The following is a 20,372-nucleotide window of genomic DNA, read 5'->3' as shown; positions in this document are numbered from 1 at the left end:
ACTGATCTCACTGTTCTTTTAAACATACTTTTATAATATTTATATACTTTATAATACTCGTTTATACCAGCACAATCGCTAATTATCATAAAAACTATTAGTCTAGTAGCCAGGGGGGGTTCCCATGCACCCGAAAGATATATTTTTCTAACTTAGCTTTTTGTAATCCTTAAGATGTCTAGTAAATTAATTTTGATGATCCCCGCGCCAATTATTGTCCCATGCATGTTTTTTTTGAACATCTTTTGTGGCCATCCTGGATTTCCGACTGTGAAAAATGAAAAATTTTAATCTATATAGCTCCTGAACTGTACATCCTACAGAGACAACTGACCCCATTTTCTTTTTGTCTTGGCATGAGGAATTGGTAGAGATGAAGATTGCCACGATTAAATCATGTGTGGTACATAAAAAATCAAAAAAACACACAAAAAAAAGTTAAAACAACGGCGGAATTCTAATTTCAGGAGCTATATAGATTAAAATTTTTCATTTTTCACAGTCGGAAATCCAGGATGGCCACAAAAGATGTTCAAAAAAAACATGCATGGGACAATAATTGCCGCGGGGATCATCAAAATTAATTTACTAGACACCTTAAGGATTACAAAAAGCTATAAGTTAGAAAAATATATCTTTCGGGTGCATGGGAACCCCCCTGGCTACTAGACTATATGTACTTTGTTAAGTTTGTCTGATCAGGAGTTCATGTCGCCCGTCAGGTATCACTCGTACAGAGAAGGACAAGGGGACGCTGTACGAGCTGACCTTCAGGGGGGAGTCCACCAATGAATTCAGACGCCTGGTCCTCTTCCGACCCTTCGGACCGCTGATGAAGGTGAAGAACGAGAGGGTGGACACGGCCAACGTCCCCATCAACATCATCGTCCCACTGTCCAGGCGAACAGACAAGTTCAAACAGTTTATGCAGAACTTCAGGTGAGAATCAAATTGATTGGAGCCGTTTATTGATTGTAGGTTTATTTACTGAGCTTCTGTGACGGTTGTGACTGAGACAGACACGCCACAATAAATAATTCAAAGCGGATCTCTGTATCACACATAACTAATGCCGGAAATGTGACACTCTGTTCTTCAAACCCAGTTTTGATTCCAGTCTTCCATTTTAATTGGGGATCAGGCAGATGGGGACAAGAAGAGGGGCGATTAGAGGAAGGAAAATTAAAATGAGAGGGGATATTTTTCTTTTCTGAAGGTAGGCTACATGTAATTAACATTTTCAAATCATCACTTTCATCATTTATTTTGGTTGCTGGTAGGCATCATCAGCATGTAAACAATCTGAGAGATTATAATGAGTCAGACCAGACTATGAATAAAGATAACCTCACATAGCCTTACAGGCCGGAGCTCAGTTTATATCACTCACTATGTGACTGCAGGAAATGCAATTTCATCCAATTTTTGATGCATCACAAATAGATCCAGGCTACCACGTGTATGTGATGAATGATCAAATAGAAATCTTGATAAATGAAAACTATAAAGGGTTTATTATACTGTAGCGAGGTGAAATTAAAATGAAATGCTGTCATTTAAGAAGAAACAAGCCGTCAGAATTCATCAGCTAAAAGGAAAATGTGCTTGTTTCAGCTCCCCAGTCCGTCACCATCAGCTGAGGAAACATCCTCCTTAATGTCTGTGATTTATTGTGCTGCCGCTGCTGCTTATCACAGCTCTTTTTACATGGTAAATCCTGCTTAGTAGCAGTGTTGAAGCCCATTAAAATGCCCCCCTGGGCAGACCGGCAGAAGTTGATATAAAGCATGGCAAGAAGTGTACTTACTTGAAAGAGCCGGCGAGTCGCTGAGCAAACACTTTACTCTCATCCATATTAAAGGTGTGCTGCGTCTGTGTGTGTGTGTGTGTGTGTGTGTGGCTGGGTGGGTGGGCTTGTTTTATTATATTCATAGGGTCAGGAAACTGGGAGTCCAGGATACTTGTGTGAACGAAATAATGGCCCACACTGGTTTGAAAAATGTTTGAGGGGGGTTCAATTCAAGGGTCAGAATTAATTTGCCTTGCAGTCAGAGTGAGAGTTATAGGGTCAGAGACTAGGAAATGCATTATGCCACTGGTGGGTCCTCACAGATATAGTCAAACAAGGATGTGTGTGTGTGTGTCTGTAGAGTGAGTAACTGTGTATTTAACAAATGTTCTTTATTTACATTTAGACCCCCCAAAAATAACAGCATTTCTGAGCCTCTGTGGTCTGTTTCCCCGGTGTAGCATCCAGAGATAAAATGTGAATTCACACAAACAGCAAACATTTGCAGTCTGGTTCTCTCCCCTGAGTTTCAAAAGAAATCCTCGCTCTTACCACATGATCAAATAATTATAACAGTTTTATCTCCCTATACTGTGGTCTGAATGATACGATTAAGAACATCATGTGAGAAAAAAAAATCTATTTACGTCTAATAATACCATCTTTTATGGAGTCTCTTACACAACAGCATCTATAATGACAGTAAGTATTGTTTTATTCATGACTTCTCATTACCCTCTGCATATCTTCAGTCTTTTTTGAAGCATCCTGTGTTCATCTGGTTGAGTTTTATGAGACATCTTTCCCCTCCCTCCCTGTGCTCCGGGGGGAAATTCAGACAAATGTTTGTGCGCCTTGTGGGAGAAGACGGTGAATTATCTTCAGCATGTGTGTGATGCATTTGACACGTTTGCATCAAAGTGCTCGCAGGCATCTCCCACCTGGTCTCTCTTTAACTCGCACACGTTTCCCTCTGTGTGTGTGTGTGTGTGTGTGTGTGTCAGTGAGGTGTCGCAACGAGAAGAGTCCGGGTTGGATTACATGTTGTTTTTAATTAACAAACAATCAATCCTTTAGTCTATAAATATCAGGAAATGACACATTACAGTGTCTTAACCTTTTATCTGTATGTTTCATCCAACTAACAAAACCAAAATCTCAAAAGTACAGCTCTGGAAAAAATTAAGAAACCACTTCAAAATGATCAGTTCCTCTGGTTTTACTATTCATAGGTATGTGTTTGAGTAAAATGAACACTTTTGTTTCATTCTATAACCTACTGACAACATTTCTCCCAAATTGGAAATAGAAATATTGTCATTTAGAGCATTTATTTGCAGAAAATGGCGTTTTCAGACCTTGTATAATGCAAATAAAACAAGTTCATATTCATTTTAAAACAACACAACACTACTTTTTAAACTTAGGAAGAGTTTAGAAATCAAAATTGGTGGAATAATCCCAATTTTTAATCGCAGCAGTGTTTTTTTTAAATTTATTTATAATCTTTCTTCCTCATTAAACATGATTTGGTTCAGGTGATCATCTAAGTAGACTGAGGTGTGTGCTTGTGTTGGAGTTCAATAGACACTGGAATCCATAGCTGCCATACATGTAGATAATCTGATTTATTAAGAACATTTTGGAGTGGTCTCTTTATTTTTTTCCAGAGCTGGTATACTATATGATGATGTAGAACGGAGATGAGAAGCTGAAACCAGTAAGTGCCATCATCCGTAATGTCCCCTCCTTTGTGTGTTTTGTGTGTCTGTCTAGGGAAGTGTGTGTGCGTCAGGACGGCCGGGTCCATCTGACGGTGGTGTATTTTGGGAAGGAGCAGATGAGCGAAGTCCGCAGCACTCTGGAGAACACATCCAGGTGGGTGGGGGAACCGCAGCCAAGATCAGATCTTTTGAATTAGAGGCCAAAACACAGAATATGAAATGCAATTTATGTAATTTAATGAAATGAAGACCGACGCAGTCATGCACTCGAAAACATTTTTTTGCTATTTCCACACATGCACCAGAAACCTCTTCTCTTCCTCTTGTTTTGTAATCTGTCCCTCTCTCTCTCTCTCACGACACACACTCTCACACTCTCACACACACACACACACACACACCTCCTGGATCGGCGTCCTGCCATAGCCAGTCATCTGCCTGATGAATAATGGAGCAGTGTGCCACCCATGCTGAGGAGCGGAGAGCTACACCAGCCAACACAGATAAATTACAAACGGGCCTGTGATCGTCCCTGATTCACGCTGCCCCCTCGACAGGGACCTCGACACCCACACCTCTGGAGATGATCGTTGTGTGTGTGTGTGTGTGTGTGTGTGTGTGTGGCTGATCAGGAGTCAGATCCACTGTGGATTGAGCCACAGATTCCCTGAGGGGGTTGCTATGGTGATGCTTGTCGATTTCCCAGCCCCGAAGGTTTTTTTGTGCGGCCTTGAATCAGTCGGACTATCTCCAGTATCACACAGCGTCTCTTTGTCTCTCCGTGTCTCCTCCTGTTGCTGTCGCTAAGGGGGGAAACTGTGGAGATAAAAAAAAAGAAGAAAAAAACAAAACAAAAAGGAGGCAGCATTAAATACTCCTGAAGTGAAGCGTCACATGAGGCACAAAGAAGGTAAAAAAAAAAAAAATCTAAACCTCAGAGTGTAGAAAGAACACAAACATCCAGAAAACCCGTGATATTGTAGTATTGATTTTACTGTGGGAGGATTCTTAAAAGAGTGAGGAGGTTGTAAGAGAAACACACTGAATGGGAAACATTTGGAGTAAAGGTAAGTGAAGGTGCAGTCGGAGGGAGAGAGGGTGTTAAATAAATCTACCCCTGAGCTGCGGCTCCGCTTTGAACCCTTTTTTTTTTTTTTAAGGCTTTTTGTATTGTTCTCTCAGTCTAACAATGTGTTCATCAGTTATGTAGCAGCTTATCTGAGTCTGAATCAGTTCCTGTAATCAACCCCCGGACCACGATTTCCTTTTATCTGGCTTTTAGACGGGGGAAATGAATGGGAGTCATCATTGAAGATAACTACCTACTGTATAGTTCCATTATGTGGGACCCCCGGATAGACACACACACACACATATATATATAATACACACATGCATTATCCACACAGATACAATCCCATAATGCATTCAGGATGTGGGCACAGTGGAAAGTATAGTATATGTGCATTTGCAATTTGGCAGAAAGCTAAAGGATGATTACCCTTAAAAAGACAATTAGCAACATTCATTTTTTTTTTTTTTGAGCTTGATTACTTCATCGATAAGTTGCCAAGAATAATAAAAGTAGTTACTACACCCCAAAGCAAGGTTTAAAACTTATTTTTTTAAAGGGACTATGAGGAGTTTTGTAAAGCAAAGTGTTTTCACACTACATTTCCCATGAGCCTCCGCGCGCACTGTGAAATTCTTGGACCGGCGCAAGACGGACGAAAGTGAAAACATTTTCCAGGATTGTTTTCATTAATCAAGAAGGAAAGTCGGGGGTTTGAAGACGACCAGATACCGTCGTAGTTCTGACCATAAATGGCGATCCAACGGCGCAGTGTCCGGAAAACCAAAACTAGGACATAAGACAAAAAGATATAATTATCGAAAATGGACCCATTAACAAGTGTTGGTAATGTTATGTAGCCTAGATTCATCCACATTAATATGAGACTATTTTATAACCAAAAGCAAACTCCTCAGGGTCTCTTTAAACTAACAATGAAAACATCTAGTTTGCCATGTTCACCGTCTTAGTTTAGCGTGTGCGGATGCTTATATTAGCTATTTAGCAGTAAACACAAAGTACAACTAAGGCTAGACAAATTAAAACGTTGGCGCTGGAGGAAAATTCATGGGTTCAACAAGTTATTACAGTCGATCTTTAGAAAGGGAATCATTGTTTGCACCAAATTACATGGTAATCATTCTGTCAGTCTGCAAGAAATGTCATTTTAAAACCACTAATGTGAACCTCATGGTGGTGCCAGTGGAGGAGAGTCATCAAAGTGTCCTCTAGAGAACATGGATGAATGGACTAAATGCCATAGTAATCTGTTTAATAATTACTGAGACATGTCACATAAAAGAAAAAATGTCAACGCCATGGTGGTGTTAGAGGACAGAAGTCAGGGGAACTCCAAAGTTAGATTCGTCTGTAAGAGACCATGACAGTCATTCATAACATTTCCTGTGCTTTTTGACGTATTTCAGTCTATACCATAGCATTAGACTAAACAACACGGCCCTCCCTTGTGCCACGTGGCTACCATGGCTAATACATCAAGCACAACCCAGTCTCCACATGTGATTAATTGTATTGAGACCGTTTTGGGTAATTATCCTTGATGAATGACCAGTGTAATTAATCAGTTACTATCACAGTTGTTTTTTTATCGGCTGATCTGTTTAACTAATTGACTGAAATCCTAAACAACATACTGTGTGTACGCTCATTTTAATCATCTAAAGAAAATCCAAATACCACTGTTGCAATGGCGCCAGGAGCCTAAAATGCTCTGCACAGAAAGAATCATGAGGCTTGAAAGTTTCAAACATTGTTTACATTTGTCAAGGTTGTGTGAAAACCAACCGAGTCCAGTAGAGACCAAAACACAGCTGATGTATCCTCTCCACAAGGCCAAGGTGCTCCAGGGTTTGGACGCTGTAGTTCAAAAGCTTAACCCCAAGAGCCAGCTGCTAACTCACTAACAGAAGAGCCCAGGGTCAACTATGATGTCCTCGCTCTGAAAAACTCACACAGGTTCACACACAAATACACACACACACACACACACACACACATAGACATCTTCACTCACAAACAAGTCAATATCTGTTCCCAGCAGTGATGGCATCATTAGTGGCTGATCTGATTCCACGCTGCCCTTCCTACAAATTAAATTCACCTCCACAAACTGGTTTCGTTTGAATCTGCTCCCAAATCACCTCCAGCTATTTGTCCTTTTTTTTCTTCTTTTTTTTCTGTGAAATCACATGCAGTCACACTCCAGGCGCTTTAGTACCACAGCCTTTCTGCTCAAATTCTTGCAAAGAAGCATTTGCTGGAGTATCAACAGCCAATACAAACTACTCGAGGCAAATTTCCCATGAGTCTAAAAAAGATCTTAAATTGTCTTGGAACTACACCAAGTTTTCTAACCCTATCAGCGTCTACTGGGTTTATAAAGGTTAAAAAGGGTTGGTTTTTATTGCCGTTTGCCGTTTCAACAGCTAAACCAGTTTGACAGTAACAAAAGCCAAAATATAGGCAAAAGGAACACGTTGCTCCAGAAAGAGCAAGAGAAGTCTGCATCAGAGTCTCAGCGTTCAAGCAGTCTGGCAGACACCAGGGATATCGTTTAAAATAGATAGGATCAGCTGCCGAACTTTCAAGTATATCGCTTACACATCCTCACTTCAAAAGCCTGAACTCGGGCTCCAACCATCGGGGGGCTTGTACGTTTCTGAGGCTTGAATATTCAAGAATAAAGATTCCCAATAAAGATTCCCAACAACGTGAGATAAAACGAAGGAGATACAGATTGGGGGGGGGGAGCGAAAAAATAAATAAGGAGAGGGAGATTGTGTGTAACGGAGGGAGAAGAATGAGATACCCATTGATAGGTATGAATAATTACAGTGCTTCACAAGAACAGGGGGGAGGATGACAGCGGCAGAGGGGAAAAGCAGCGAGAAAGGAAGAGGAGGAGACGTTTTAAAGATAAGATGGGAGAGCTAAGCAAAGTTGGAAAAACAAGACGGATCTTCTGAGGATGGAAGAAGAGCGTCAGCAGCCACATCTCAGAGGAAACTGGACACACAGATGAAAGAGAAGGACCAGAAATTTTGGGGCAGACAAAGAAACGGAAGATGAGATCACGCTCGTCTCGCCCATCGACTGCAACCTTTCTCTCATCTTCCCCCTTGTACCAACTTGCGACACCCTCTCTTCAACGATGCCTTTGATGCTGTTGTGCTATTTCGTTCGGTTCACAGATGGGTCAACAACCCTCTGAAGAGCCACTGACAGCTCGGAGGAAGCAAGAGGATAATGCTGAGCAGAAGGTGACTGAGGGAAGATTATGAGCAGATGAAACGATAAATCTGAGCAGTTAGAAAGCTGTTGAAATATTCCTATCAAAGAGAGCGTGTGTTTTAGATCGCCCGTGCGAACCCATTCTGGAAATTGCTCAATGTTAACAACTTGTGTGGCTGTTTGGTTTGTTTTTTTCAGCCCTTAGTGTGATCACAAGACCATATTTTTATGGCTTGCTCTTACCTCTCTATTACATGCACAGACTGCTGATCCTCCAACTCGCTGTTGAGCTTCGCCCAGAGACGATACACCAGCCTCCCTGCTCTGTAAACAGCAGGAAGGTGACAGTCACATGGTGTGAAAACAACTTGTTAAATATTGCAAGCACAAAAAAAAAATGCCTATAGGTAGAAGAAAGCTACCGAGAGCGTGGAGGAATGATGAGGAAATATATATGAGGCAACAAGACTGCAAGAAGCTCTGTGAGGATCCAATTAGGCACAGCGGTGTCTTGATCTAAACGCTAACATCGGCATTAATCGTGCTCATAACGGTAAAGTTAACATTGTGATTCTGTTGGTAATGTTGACTATGTTCACCATTGTTTGTTAATTCAACCCTTGTTTTAACTCAGGAATACACTTAGTTGGAGAGCACATTTATAAAATAGCAGTAAATTAAAAGTTCCTCAACAAGAAACAGCAGTGTTGTTGTTCTGACATCAAAGTGGCTGGAAAAAAAATTCCATCAAATTAAAAGGGGTTTTCAAGAAATAGAACAACAATAAAAGCCACAAAAAAAAAATTCAAGAATTAATAAAAACTGAACAAGAATCAAAACATTAAAACAATGGTGTACTGATCAGCCAAAACAGAAACATCTGAAAGTGAAGTGTGATGTAATGAAAGATTCAAACTGCCCTACGGATAAAAGTGAAAGGAAGTTTTAAATTATTCTGCAAAAACTAGATCCTCTGAGTTCACAGAAACAGCCGGCGCCTGCACAAGACGCACGCTATATTTGTAAATTATCCATCACGGCATCACCACAGTCTATAGCAGTGTTTTTCAACCTTGGGGTCGGGACCCCATGTGGGGTCGCCTGGAATTCAAATGCGGTCGCCTGAAATAAGAGATTACTGATAGAAAATATAAAAATATCATGATTAAAAACACTGCACACAACCAAAACAACTGTATTCTATACTTTCACTTTTCACTTTCACTTACACTATAAATTGAGTTCAAATAAAATACAGAATAATAAAAATATCTGAGCTGGCGCATCTTGATTGACGGCCACAATCACGTGATCGCGGGGTCACCAGAAATTTGTGATGTCAAATGGGGTCACGAGCCAATAAAGGTTGGGAACCACTGGTTTATAGGATTCATCCTCTGGGGAAACACAAACCATAGTTAAGTGGATGAATGATGAAAACGCTGACCTGTTGGTGGAGCTGGAGCAAAGGTCAGAAGGTCATTGATGTCAGTAGGATTTATCCTCTGGGGAACATGCATGCTTGTGCAAAATTTCATGGTCATGTGTATAATTGTTGAAGTAATTCAATGTGTAACAAAGTGATTAACAGACTGACTTGCTATGGGCTACTTGTCACCGGCATGGCTAAAAAGCAGGCACGCGTCTTCTTTGGTATCTTTTAAATAGCTGAGACTGAAAAGCAGCCTGGTTTTGGATGCATATATAGGGGTTTACAGTTGAGACATCCAGTAAGCACCATGTCTGCAGTCAGGCCTCTAGCAACAGTATCACCACACACAAGCAAATACATAAAATGATTATACAGAGGCACAGATTCACAGAGGAAGAAAGAGGGAATCTGGTCTCCCCTCCCTGTCCTGAGCAGAACTAACAGGATCATGGCTGCTGCTGAGACACAACACGACGACAGCTCTTTACAGGCGTCTCACTCTGACACAATTTCAATAATTTGGCTGCTACTAGATACCAGCCACCACGCCTACAGTAAACAAATTGACTATTTTAGGTCCTAAGAAGGGTGTTGCTGCCTGTGGGAAAGAGGGAAGCTCAAAAAAAGAAGCAGGATATACTGTAGAAGTCATTTAGAAAACAAGGATATTGCAGTATTAAAGTGGACTTTTACACTTGGCACACAATAGTAATGCACGTCTGACTGTGGGGATTAGTTAAACAGTTAATAAGCTCAGGCCAATGCACACAAACCACGCACTTAGCAGGAAGAACAATACAGCAGCACTATAGCTCGTTTTAAACAAACACATTTTCACCTATAGCTAATAAGAAATGTATGAATTATTTATAACTACATCTGTGTACTTCAGCACAATTTGTGCACAAGTGTATAGCAACAGAAATGCTCTGGATAGAATATGTTGTCAGTATACAAAATATGAATATCATGATTTATGTTTTAATAAGATTATATTCAGGGAAATACTTTTTTTGTGGTAATGTGTAACGTTAGCTGAGCTTACTACTAGAACTGGGAGCAGAGGGAAACAGACAGTTAACCTCTGTTCAAAGGTATTTGCTACCAATTAACAATTAGCTATAGATAATATTGTTTGTTTTTGTAGGAAATCACAACCCCCCCCCTTTTTTTAATTAATGGACTTCAGACGCTGCTTTCTTTTTTTCTTTTCTTTTTTTATCACTTGAAAAGAACCAGGCCAGCTGTTCATTGTTGTTTCTAGTCTTAATGCTATGCTAAGCGCTACACTAACTACCTGCTGGCCATAACTCCATATTTACAGTAGACACAGAGTGGTATTGGTCTTTTCATATAACATCTAATACATGTAAATACAAAATGCTCATATGCACAAAAAATCATGTCTCAACTCAACATATAATTCAGTTTTGCTTAATTTGCAAAATAAAAGTAGCAAGGTATTAGCTTCTCTCGTGAGACACAATTGCTCTGAGGTTTTGGCTCTGTCTGTGACAAATGAGCCTCTTGCCCCATTAAAGTCGAGACTGAATCAACAAGTGAGTGTTGCTGGTGTTGCATTAAAACGTTGTTTGAGACAACCAGAGCTATTGTGCTCTGTCTCTGCCATCTGTGGACAGTTTAGTGCCAGTGGGTGGGACCAGCTCCCCTGGGACTCCGTGTAGATCGAGAAACAGATCGAGTCTGTTTGGATTCACAAACTGTGGACAGACGCAGGGAGACTGGCTTTTGTCTGCTGACAGTGTGGACTCGCTGACAGTAGACAGACAGATGTGTGAGCACATCCTCAGAAGTTCATTTCTGAGGAGTTCAACACAATTTGTGCAGACGATTAAGACGTTTAATCGGACAAGACAGGCAAGATGCTCACAAGTGGCGTCATGTTTCTGTTTCTCTGGGATTAAGAGCCACTCAGGTTGAAAAGGGTTTATTATGTCTTATTAATGGCAGCGGCTGAAAGGATGGCAGCGAGACAAAGGCTTTTTTTTCCACACAGTAGGCTAATAGACGTGAATAAATGTGTTGATACACAGACACAAACACACGGCAGTGAGTTGGAAATGTGGGGAGTGTGATTCAAGCTGCCTGAAGGGGAAAAAACAAAGCTGACCGTGTTTCCTCTGGTCATCCTGGTTTCCTTAAACAAAGCTGTGTATGTCTGCCTCTGTCTACTCGCAGCCTCTGCCTGCTGTTTCCCATGTGTTATGTCACAGAGCATCACATGAATGAAGGAGGAGGTTTGATCCTGTTTGTTCTGCCTTGCATTCAAACGTGTGAACCAGTTTTTCCTCAGTATCCTTTATCTGAACTTGATACAAGTGTGTGTGTGCGTGCGTGCATGCATGGATGTGTGTGAATAAAGGATTAGTCACTAACAGCGAGAATTGTTATGGCTGAGGCAAATGCCACAGCTGTGCACATCTGAATCCAGCTGTTTCTCTTTACTCTCACCACATCCCGTAGACAAACGTCAGTCCAGCGACGGAGGGGGCTTTGTTATGGGGCCACGCAATTAATTTTTTGTTCACAGTCGGAGCTTATACGTTTCATATCATGAGCAGGATCAGAGCGAGAGCAGCAGGAGCTGACTCATGAACATGTCGGGGGAGTGAAATGAAGTCAGTCTCCGAGAAAGTTTGTGCTGATGTGAACTTCTTGGGAGAGGATTTGTGAGGTCATTATGTTTTAATCTTGGGGTGGAAAATACTAAAGGCCCGAAAACTGAGGATTACCAGGGGCAGAATTAAACCACTTCAGAAGCCCGTGGCAAAATTGCATTGTGGGACCCCATTGACTTTTAGCTTCTCCACTGTGTTGCATTTACATATGCTGCCTTCATGTGCTATGGTACAGATGGTATTTTCCACTTATCAGTGTGTTGTGTTCATGTATACAGAAAAAATAAAGATGGTGGACACACAGATTCAGACTTGTTACTTGGGTAAAACCATAGATATATATACACGTGCGGCATCTACGTGTATCTATGGGGTAAAACAATCTTGGATTGCCAAGTTCATCTCTTACAGCAAGAAGATGAATTATCAAAACTCAAACGGTAAATATTAATATTCATGGAGATTTAGCTCTGGCTATTTGCCTAACTTTTTAAAAGCATTTTTTTTTTACTGTACATGCACGCATAAAGTGAATAGCTGCTAAGTGTTTTCTAAAGGCTTGCCTTGCTTACCATTAACGAATCTTGCGATGCTCGCCACCATGTTGAAAAGGTCAAAGGTTATTTTCATCTCGGCAACTCGGGCATCAAAAAATTCTACGAGTTGCCCAGTGGAAAATACCACATGAGAGGGTGTTCATGTGCACTTTTCAAGTCGTCTTTTGGTATTTACCATCTGTACCATAGCACATGAAGGCAGCAATACACACCAGACACAGTGCATGTGGCAGCTTCATTGTATTTTTTTTTTATTTTTACTTTGAGTCATGCAATCCAACCAGCGCTGCTGCTGCTGCTGCTCTGAAACACCAACCCCGTGCTGTAGTGGTTTTGTGGTAATTTGATTGAACGCAAATTTATTTAGGGAAGAGCATTCATCACGCCGGCACAAAATTAACTGGAATAATGAACGTATTTAAACTGGAATTTGCCACAGGCTACCTCTGCGAAAAAACAAGGTCAAATACGAGCCTTTTGATCAAGTAAAAACGCTGGATGTTCGCTTAACGGCCGTCATTGTTTCTGTTAGCAGTGCGCTGTGCTTTAGCGTTGCATATTCTCAAACAAATTAAGTGACAAATTAAATAATTAGCACAGAGAGAATCAGAGACCTTGGAGCAGTTTTACTTTGTTGTTATATTAATCCTCCCCCCTCTAAACCGATACATCATGACGCCGGTTTGGCTGCAGAGCTATAATGGACTTTTTGACCTTTCATACACCTGAAATGTTACAGTATGTTACTGCTACTGTGGAATATATAAATAGGTCATAACAGACGAGTACATTAATGCCCTACAGCAAACAATCATGGTAATGCGTGTTAGTGGAACCTGGAGTTTACAGGGGGAAATTAGCTGCAGGCGAAACGTTTAGTTTGGGCGGAAGGTGACCTGTAGCGCCTCCCTGAGGGAAGGAGCTGCAAGAGCTGATAAGCAGGTTGTGGTTTTCCTGTTTGCTTTACAGTTCTGTGAGTTTGCATGGATTCAACAGATTGGAGTGGAGCACAGATGATTTTAGATGTAGGATTTTTCCATAGCTGTAGCTGTACCACACTGTTAAAACGGAAGAATATCTTTCAAGCCTTCTAAGGAAGTGTTGTCGTTGTTGAGCCGCTCCACTGATTTGTTCAGTGTTACTTTTCTACTTTTCACTTTTCAGTTTTTCAGCCAACACATCAATCTCTTTTTGTCTTTCAGTTCACCTCACCTCAGTTGAGCTGTGCCAAAGCATGTCGGCAAAGCAAGTTTATTTTTTGTTTAAAATCCAAGTTTTTGCTATAAGAAAATTGATTTTTCTTGCTCCTCTCTCTTCTCTCTCCTCTCTCTGTGTCCGCAGGGAAGCGAATTTTAAGAACTACACTCTGCTGCAGCTGGACGAGGAGTTTTCTCGGGGCCGAGGTCTGGACGTCGGGGCCCGAGCCTGGAAAGGAGGCAACGTGCTGCTGTTCTTCTGTGATGTAGACATCTACTTCACCGCCGACTTCCTCAACAGCTGCCGACTCAACACACAGCCCGGTGAGACATACAGTACATACGCAACCTGCAGATATATACACACCTTCCTGTAAAATCGTATCGTACACTGGTCTGACAGCACTGTCTCTCTATGTCTCAGGTAAAAAGGTTTTCTACCCGGTGTTATTCAGCCAGTACAACCCCACTCTGATCTATGGAAGCCCTGAACATGTCCCACCTGTGGAGCAACAGCTGGTAACACACAGCAATCACATCTACCTTCTCCCTGTCCATTTTCCTGCTTGCCACTTGTGGAAACTATCATATTCTGTGTGATGCCTTATTGCTGGGAGGTTGGGGAAATAGTTCCTCTCTCCAGCTGCTAAGTGGAGGAATCCAAAGAAGTATTGATGGACCTCCCATGTGAAGTGAGCTGATATATTTCTGTTCACAGTCTAATAAGCTGCACTTCTGTTTCCAGGTGATCAAGAAAGACACAGGGTTCTGGAGGGATTTCGGCTTCGGCATGACCTGCCAGTACAGGTCAGACTTCATCAACATAGGTAAATATTAAAGAAGAAAAACTGCGTTTAAAGCACAGTGTGCACTGCAGTCCTATCCATCACATCATCTTTGCAATGCTGGAATTTCTAAACAGTTGCTCCTGGGGGTTGATTATCTGTGCAGAGGCGTTGCATAACTCAGAGTAAAAATGCGCCTCCTTGAATGGCTCCAGCAACATGCACTGCTACGTTAATGGTGCCATCGCTTAATGGATATGAAAAACATGATCAGAACACAAATGGTTCAATATTACATTACATTTCTTAACTTGGATGGGATTTTATTACATTACTCTGCAGGAAACAGCTCTGAGGAGCAGTAGCAGCATATATTAGCATATCTCATAGCCCCATGTCCTCTCCATCTGTATATTAGGTGAGGAATATTGGCTCTCAAAGCAGATTTACATCAATTTAGTTTCTCTCCAAAGTGAAATCAATTACAGGCTTCAGTGAAATACAGCGGCTTTTATTGTTTTGAACCCAAACAAACACACGCAGGCATGCAAATGAAATTTCTTAACTGTGCCAAAGGTGTAACACACAAAGGACCGAATTCTGTAGGAAATTAATGGTTTGATATTTTGGGAAAAATATTCACATTCACCATCCATCTGAGTGTTATATGGAAAAACATAGACCGAGTTGTTTCGACGTAAACGCAGAGACTGCTTGCCGGAAACGCGCATCAGCTGTTTTGCATGAATTTACCTTGAAAACAACTCCGTTTCGTAACGTTGTGTTATTATCTCATAGCGTGGTGAATGTGCAGGTCACAACTTGTCCACCAGAGCATTTTGGAGTTGTTGGATTGTGTATTTGATGAGTTCGATGAGGGAAACTAAGAAATTTACAGTGATGTTATTAATGTGCACTGTCCCTGTTTTCAAATAAACTTATAAACTAAACTAAACTAAATCCCCCTCTGAGCAGCTCACGGCTCTGCTCTGCCGTTCTAAAAATAGTTTGCACCGACAATTAAAGGTAACGAAACCTACTGCTAAAACTATAGGGATTTTGGCAATGGGCCAATTTGCCATTTGTTGAACTATCCCTTTAATGATATGGAGCCAAAACTATAGCTGTTGCATTGGTAACATCTAATGGGGATCCAAATATTATGTCTGTCTAGTTAATCTGTAGCCCCAGCCACCAGACGGTTATATTAGCTTCACTTTGTTATTATTGTGACCAGGGTGGTTAATTAAGGCGACCAACTTTCATGAAGAGGTAACTTTAACCAAAACTGATCCATACCAAGATGTTTTTGTGCAGTGACCCAGTAGCGGAGATGAGCTCATACTTGCGTGACATTTCAGACAAGCATAGAAAATTCATTTGGATGACTTGTCGTGTGCTAAATCTGCATAAAAATGAAAAGTTTTATGGGGGGCTATGTGTGGACAGACAGAGTTCCCATAAAATGACAATTTCTCATTTTTAAATGGATTATACGGGCAAAAGTGGTGCCAGGTGGATTTGTTTTGTAAGAACAGGACCAGGCTTGCTGTTTTCCCCTTTTTTTATGTTAAATGAAGCTGACCAGCTTCTGTAGCTTTATATTTACCACACAGACATCAGAGAGCTACCATTCTTCTCATCTATCAACAAGTTAATGAGCAATTCATCTGCTGGGTTCAAACGTTTAACCCTAGAAAAAGGAGACGGAGAAAAACTGAGAATAAAATAAGTAAATGAAAAAATAAAATAAAGAAGAGTGAGTGTGAGCAAAAGCAGACATGTGTGATTTAGATGATACAGAAACATATCTGATCAGTAAAATGTTTTGGTGAGCACGCCATCCGTCCTGAATTTCTTCACTGCCCCCTCATGAAACAACAAACCAGGCAGTGTGGAGACAACTGATTATCATCGCACACACTGTTGAGTCTAATCAGGGTTCATAATCAGCATTCCTTTAAGAGGTAGGGAACACAGCGAAGAAAACAAACAGTGCTCAGAAAAGTGTCTGCATGCAAAGAGCTTTGAATTTTTTCCACTTTACATATCTGCATGTTTAATGATGATATAATAACAGGCTTTACGTTGTATTCTGTTCCCGTAGGGGGATTTGATATTGACATCAAAGGCTGGGGTGGTGAAGACGTCCACCTCTACAGAAAGTACCTTCACAGCAACCTCCTGGTGGTGCGAGCTCCGTCACGCGGCTTGTTCCACCTGTGGCACGAGAAGCACTGCGCCGACGAGCTCCCCCCGGACCAGTACCGCATGTGCATGCAGTCCAAGGCCATGAACGAGGCCTCGCACGGCCAGCTGGGGATGCTGTTCTTCAGGCACGAGATCGAGGCTCACCTCCGCAAGCAGAAACAACAGCAAAATTCAAATTCCAAAAAGACATGAAGTCTCGGCGTCGGTTGAATTATTAATCACTCGCAATGACTGCAATCATTTAGAGTTGTGGAGAAGAGGAGATTAATTCAACTAGTAGTTAAAGAGATTTTGGAAAATGTGCACTTATTATTCCTTTTTTCTTTTCTGAGCGCGTGAATCGAGACAATAGATACCACTCTCATCTTTGTATGCAAAGTATGGTGCTGTTGATTGGCTTAGCTTTGCATAAAGACTGGAGACGGGATGAAACAACAAGCCTGCCTCTGTCTCAGGTCTCTAATCAACATGTTCTGTCTCGTCTATTGGGTTTTACGGTGGTTGAGATGGAACTAATTTGGCAATTTCATTAAAGGCTGCAGCTCATTTTTTTTCCATGGGAATTTTCACAGTCACTTCCAATTGATTTTTGATGACTGATGTTAGTCCAGACCTCAAAATTATTCAAATTATTCCAACAATTTTTCCCACAGATTCATTTTTTTTTTCTCTTTTGCCCCATTTATTTATTTACTGAGTAATCATCTCAGCTTTACTTGTGTACATTTCATATATTGTCAATATGCAATGTATACAAAAATCTTACTATGTTAAATAAGACATTAGCATAACATAATAAGAGCAATATTTTCCTTTCCCATGTAGTGAAGTTGAAGTAATGGTATAAGAGGGAAATGCTCAAGTAAAATAAAAAAGATTTAAATGAGTATTTTAGTGCAACAGTTGAGTAAAGTCTACCATTGCCATTGTCTACAAAGCAAACCACCAGCTGCTGGGCTGTGTTTTCATATTTTGCATACAGACGTGAGAGAGGTGCCAATCTGCTCCCGTAGCTCTCAGAAGGAAATCAAACACACATATTTCCCAAAATGTCAAACAAGAAACAACTACTCCCTTAATGAAAAATGTGAAGACTCTTTTACCAACTTTTTAAGGATCCAGAGCTTATTGTTGCTCTAATGTAGCTGAAAAAAGGACGATATGTAACGTTTCACTTACATGAACCAACTGCAGTGGACTTTGAATCTGTCTGATACATCAATGTGTAATGTAGTGTGTCAGTGTGTGTGTGTGTGTTCCTCTGCTAGCAGATAGAAGACATGAGGCCTAATGTTGAGCTGCACCATGTGCCTTGTGTGGATTAAACCTGAACACTTTTCATTTCATGATGGCCAGTGAAAATTCAGCCAACCTACAGGTTTTTTATATGTAGGGAAACAGAGCCACCTGGTGGACAGACAGAGATGAATAGATGAATAGATGAATAAACAATGAAGGACTCTCTCAAAGCCTGAAATGGCCTTGTAAAACATTTTATAAATTATTGATTAGTGTCTGTATTTTTTTTTAATTTATGTTCGGTGTAATTTTGTAAATGCCACCATTTATAAGTTTTATTTTTCTTATTTCAAAGTGCAGTATTGTGCGTCTGTGTGGGCCGTTCACCTCGTTAATGAAGTGAGAATTAGTGTTGAGTTAAAGAAAACCATGCCAGGAGTTGCTCTCTATGTATTTGTAAGATAAATGACTCTTTCTCAAATGCCTTCTTTGCTTAATATGTATGTACTGTATGTATGAGCACATTCTAGTTAAATATAGGAGTATTTTTCTAAATATTTAAACAAAAGATAAAACACAGTGTAGAAAATTAGTTTTTTTGTTGGTCACATGATTAATATGTGGACACATAATGGATAGATAAAGGATAAATTATTGATTGACGATGACTTAACAAGTCAGAATGACCTTTTATGATTTTAATATTTTGGTTTCCCATCAATTAAATGTGACAGTGGATTCATAAATAAATAAATAAATAAAAGTCCAGAGAGCAATAATGAAGAGAAGATGTGACAGTGCATGTACAACTGAAGTGACAGAAACTGATGTGGGCTTAGAGATACATAAACGTGTCTTTATCAACTGCCTCCATTGGCAATGGTTTTGATATAGTCACTCAATAATCCTTCTTCAGCACTTCTTCAGTCCTCAGTGGCAACAATCAGACAGTCTGTATTTGTGGTGGTTCGACCAAAGATGTAAAAATAATAGGCACTTTTTAAATGTTTTTGTTGTATTCATCAAAACATCCCTTGTAATTATACATCAAATACCTTTTGTTGTCTTTCAAGTTATCTTTTCGTGTCATGTAAATACATTGAATAAAACATATTTGTGCATTGAAAGTCTTTATTGTTTAATGACCATAAATATATTAGAGATTATTAATGTATTATTTTCCTTATTGTAAAGAGTAGCTACATTATATCCATGTGTCATCCTTTTTTCTATTAACCTTTATTTTGTGCCCGATAACAAAACTATACATAGCCAAAGTGATCAATAATAAACAGATTAGATGTGATTACTTAAATTAACATTAACAATGGATAATGTGATATGTATAGATCATTTACTGGTTTTCATCACCAGATACAAAAATAGTATATGTTTGTAATTTTACCTCCATTGCACTAGATGGAGCCAGTGAACTAATTCCGTGTGATTGTGATCTTTGCTGAGCTGATGCTGTTTTAACCATTAAATTAAATTATCTGAACATAGCAGCACAAACAAAGATGTGTGATTTATAGGGTCAAACAAATGGCAAAAAAGAAATAAAATAAAATAAAATACACCCCTGTATTTATGACATCATCAAACCAATGAAATATAAGGGAATCAGATGTTCATAAAGCTATATGGAGCACAATTGGAGCCTGAAATATTTAGGCTACTCCTCATACCATCATACCCAAAAATAAAGGTTGTGGGAATAAGGGATTTTAAAAGATCTCAAAATCCTTAGAAATAGTAAATGGTTCCAAGGTAAAATGATCTACCAATGTCAGAGATTTCAAAACGACTGCACCTCAGCAAATTCAGTCAAAGAAAAGAACCTTAACATTTCATCAAAGGATCTACACTTATTTCTTGGACCTGTGTCAAAGTACAAGCGTATATCCATCAGAAAGGGATTTGACCTGTGTGGGAGTCATGCCAGGAAAAAGCCTTTGCTGTCCAAAAAGAACATTAAAGCAAGACTGCAGTTTGTGAATGACCATATAGGAAATCTAGTGCTCTGGACAGATGAATCAAAGGTAGAGTTGTCTGGCCACAGCGGACATGTTTGAAGGAGACCAAGGACAAGTTCTCAGCAGCTTTGGGGTTACTTTGCTGTTTCAGGGACTGGGGCAGCTTACAGGCATTGATTCAACAATGAATTCAAAGACCTTTCAACAGGATAATGACCCTGGAAAAATTGGGCTCGAGCTTAGTAGCCACTTAACGTAGCTTAGCTTAAAGACTGGACTCATTAGGAAACAGTTGTATATTCGAAAATGTAGCTTTTTCTTTCAGGATGCAACGTCCTGTGCAACGCCTCTGCTGTTACACCAGTAAAAGTGACAACAATAAGTGACCTTTTCTTGTGAAAGGGCATTAAGGCCTAAAGTCCTATGTTCAAACCCCAGTCTTAAATAGTTATATCTTCCGACAGCAATCACTTACATAGAGTGTTTGGACTGAAACACGG

At 40.2% G+C, this 20,372-nt stretch overlaps 1 protein-coding gene across 1 annotated transcript in view; it reads left to right on the top strand.

The window, feature by feature from the left end:
* The window catches only part of csgalnact1a (chondroitin sulfate N-acetylgalactosaminyltransferase 1a), a 36,097-nt gene extending 17,074 nt beyond the window's left edge, over positions 1–19,023 (top strand). The window contains exons 3-8 of the mRNA XM_085793146.1: positions 723–939; positions 3,566–3,667; positions 13,807–13,985; positions 14,086–14,180; positions 14,407–14,488; positions 16,554–19,023. Coding sequence (XP_085649272.1) covers positions 723–939; positions 3,566–3,667; positions 13,807–13,985; positions 14,086–14,180; positions 14,407–14,488; positions 16,554–16,849 — 971 coding nt within the window. The 3' untranslated portion in view covers positions 16,850–19,023. The remainder of the gene's footprint in view (positions 1–722; positions 940–3,565; positions 3,668–13,806; positions 13,986–14,085; positions 14,181–14,406; positions 14,489–16,553) is intronic.
* Positions 19,024–20,372: the final 1,349 nt, after the last annotated feature.

This window comes from Trachurus japonicus, chromosome 12 (genome assembly GCF_045865225.1).
Source record: "Trachurus japonicus isolate A0001 chromosome 12, Traja_1.0".
Lineage (NCBI taxonomy): Eukaryota > Metazoa > Chordata > Actinopteri > Carangiformes > Carangidae > Trachurus > Trachurus japonicus.
Note: the sequence above shows the minus strand (reverse complement) of the source record. Positions and strands in the feature narration are given on the sequence as shown.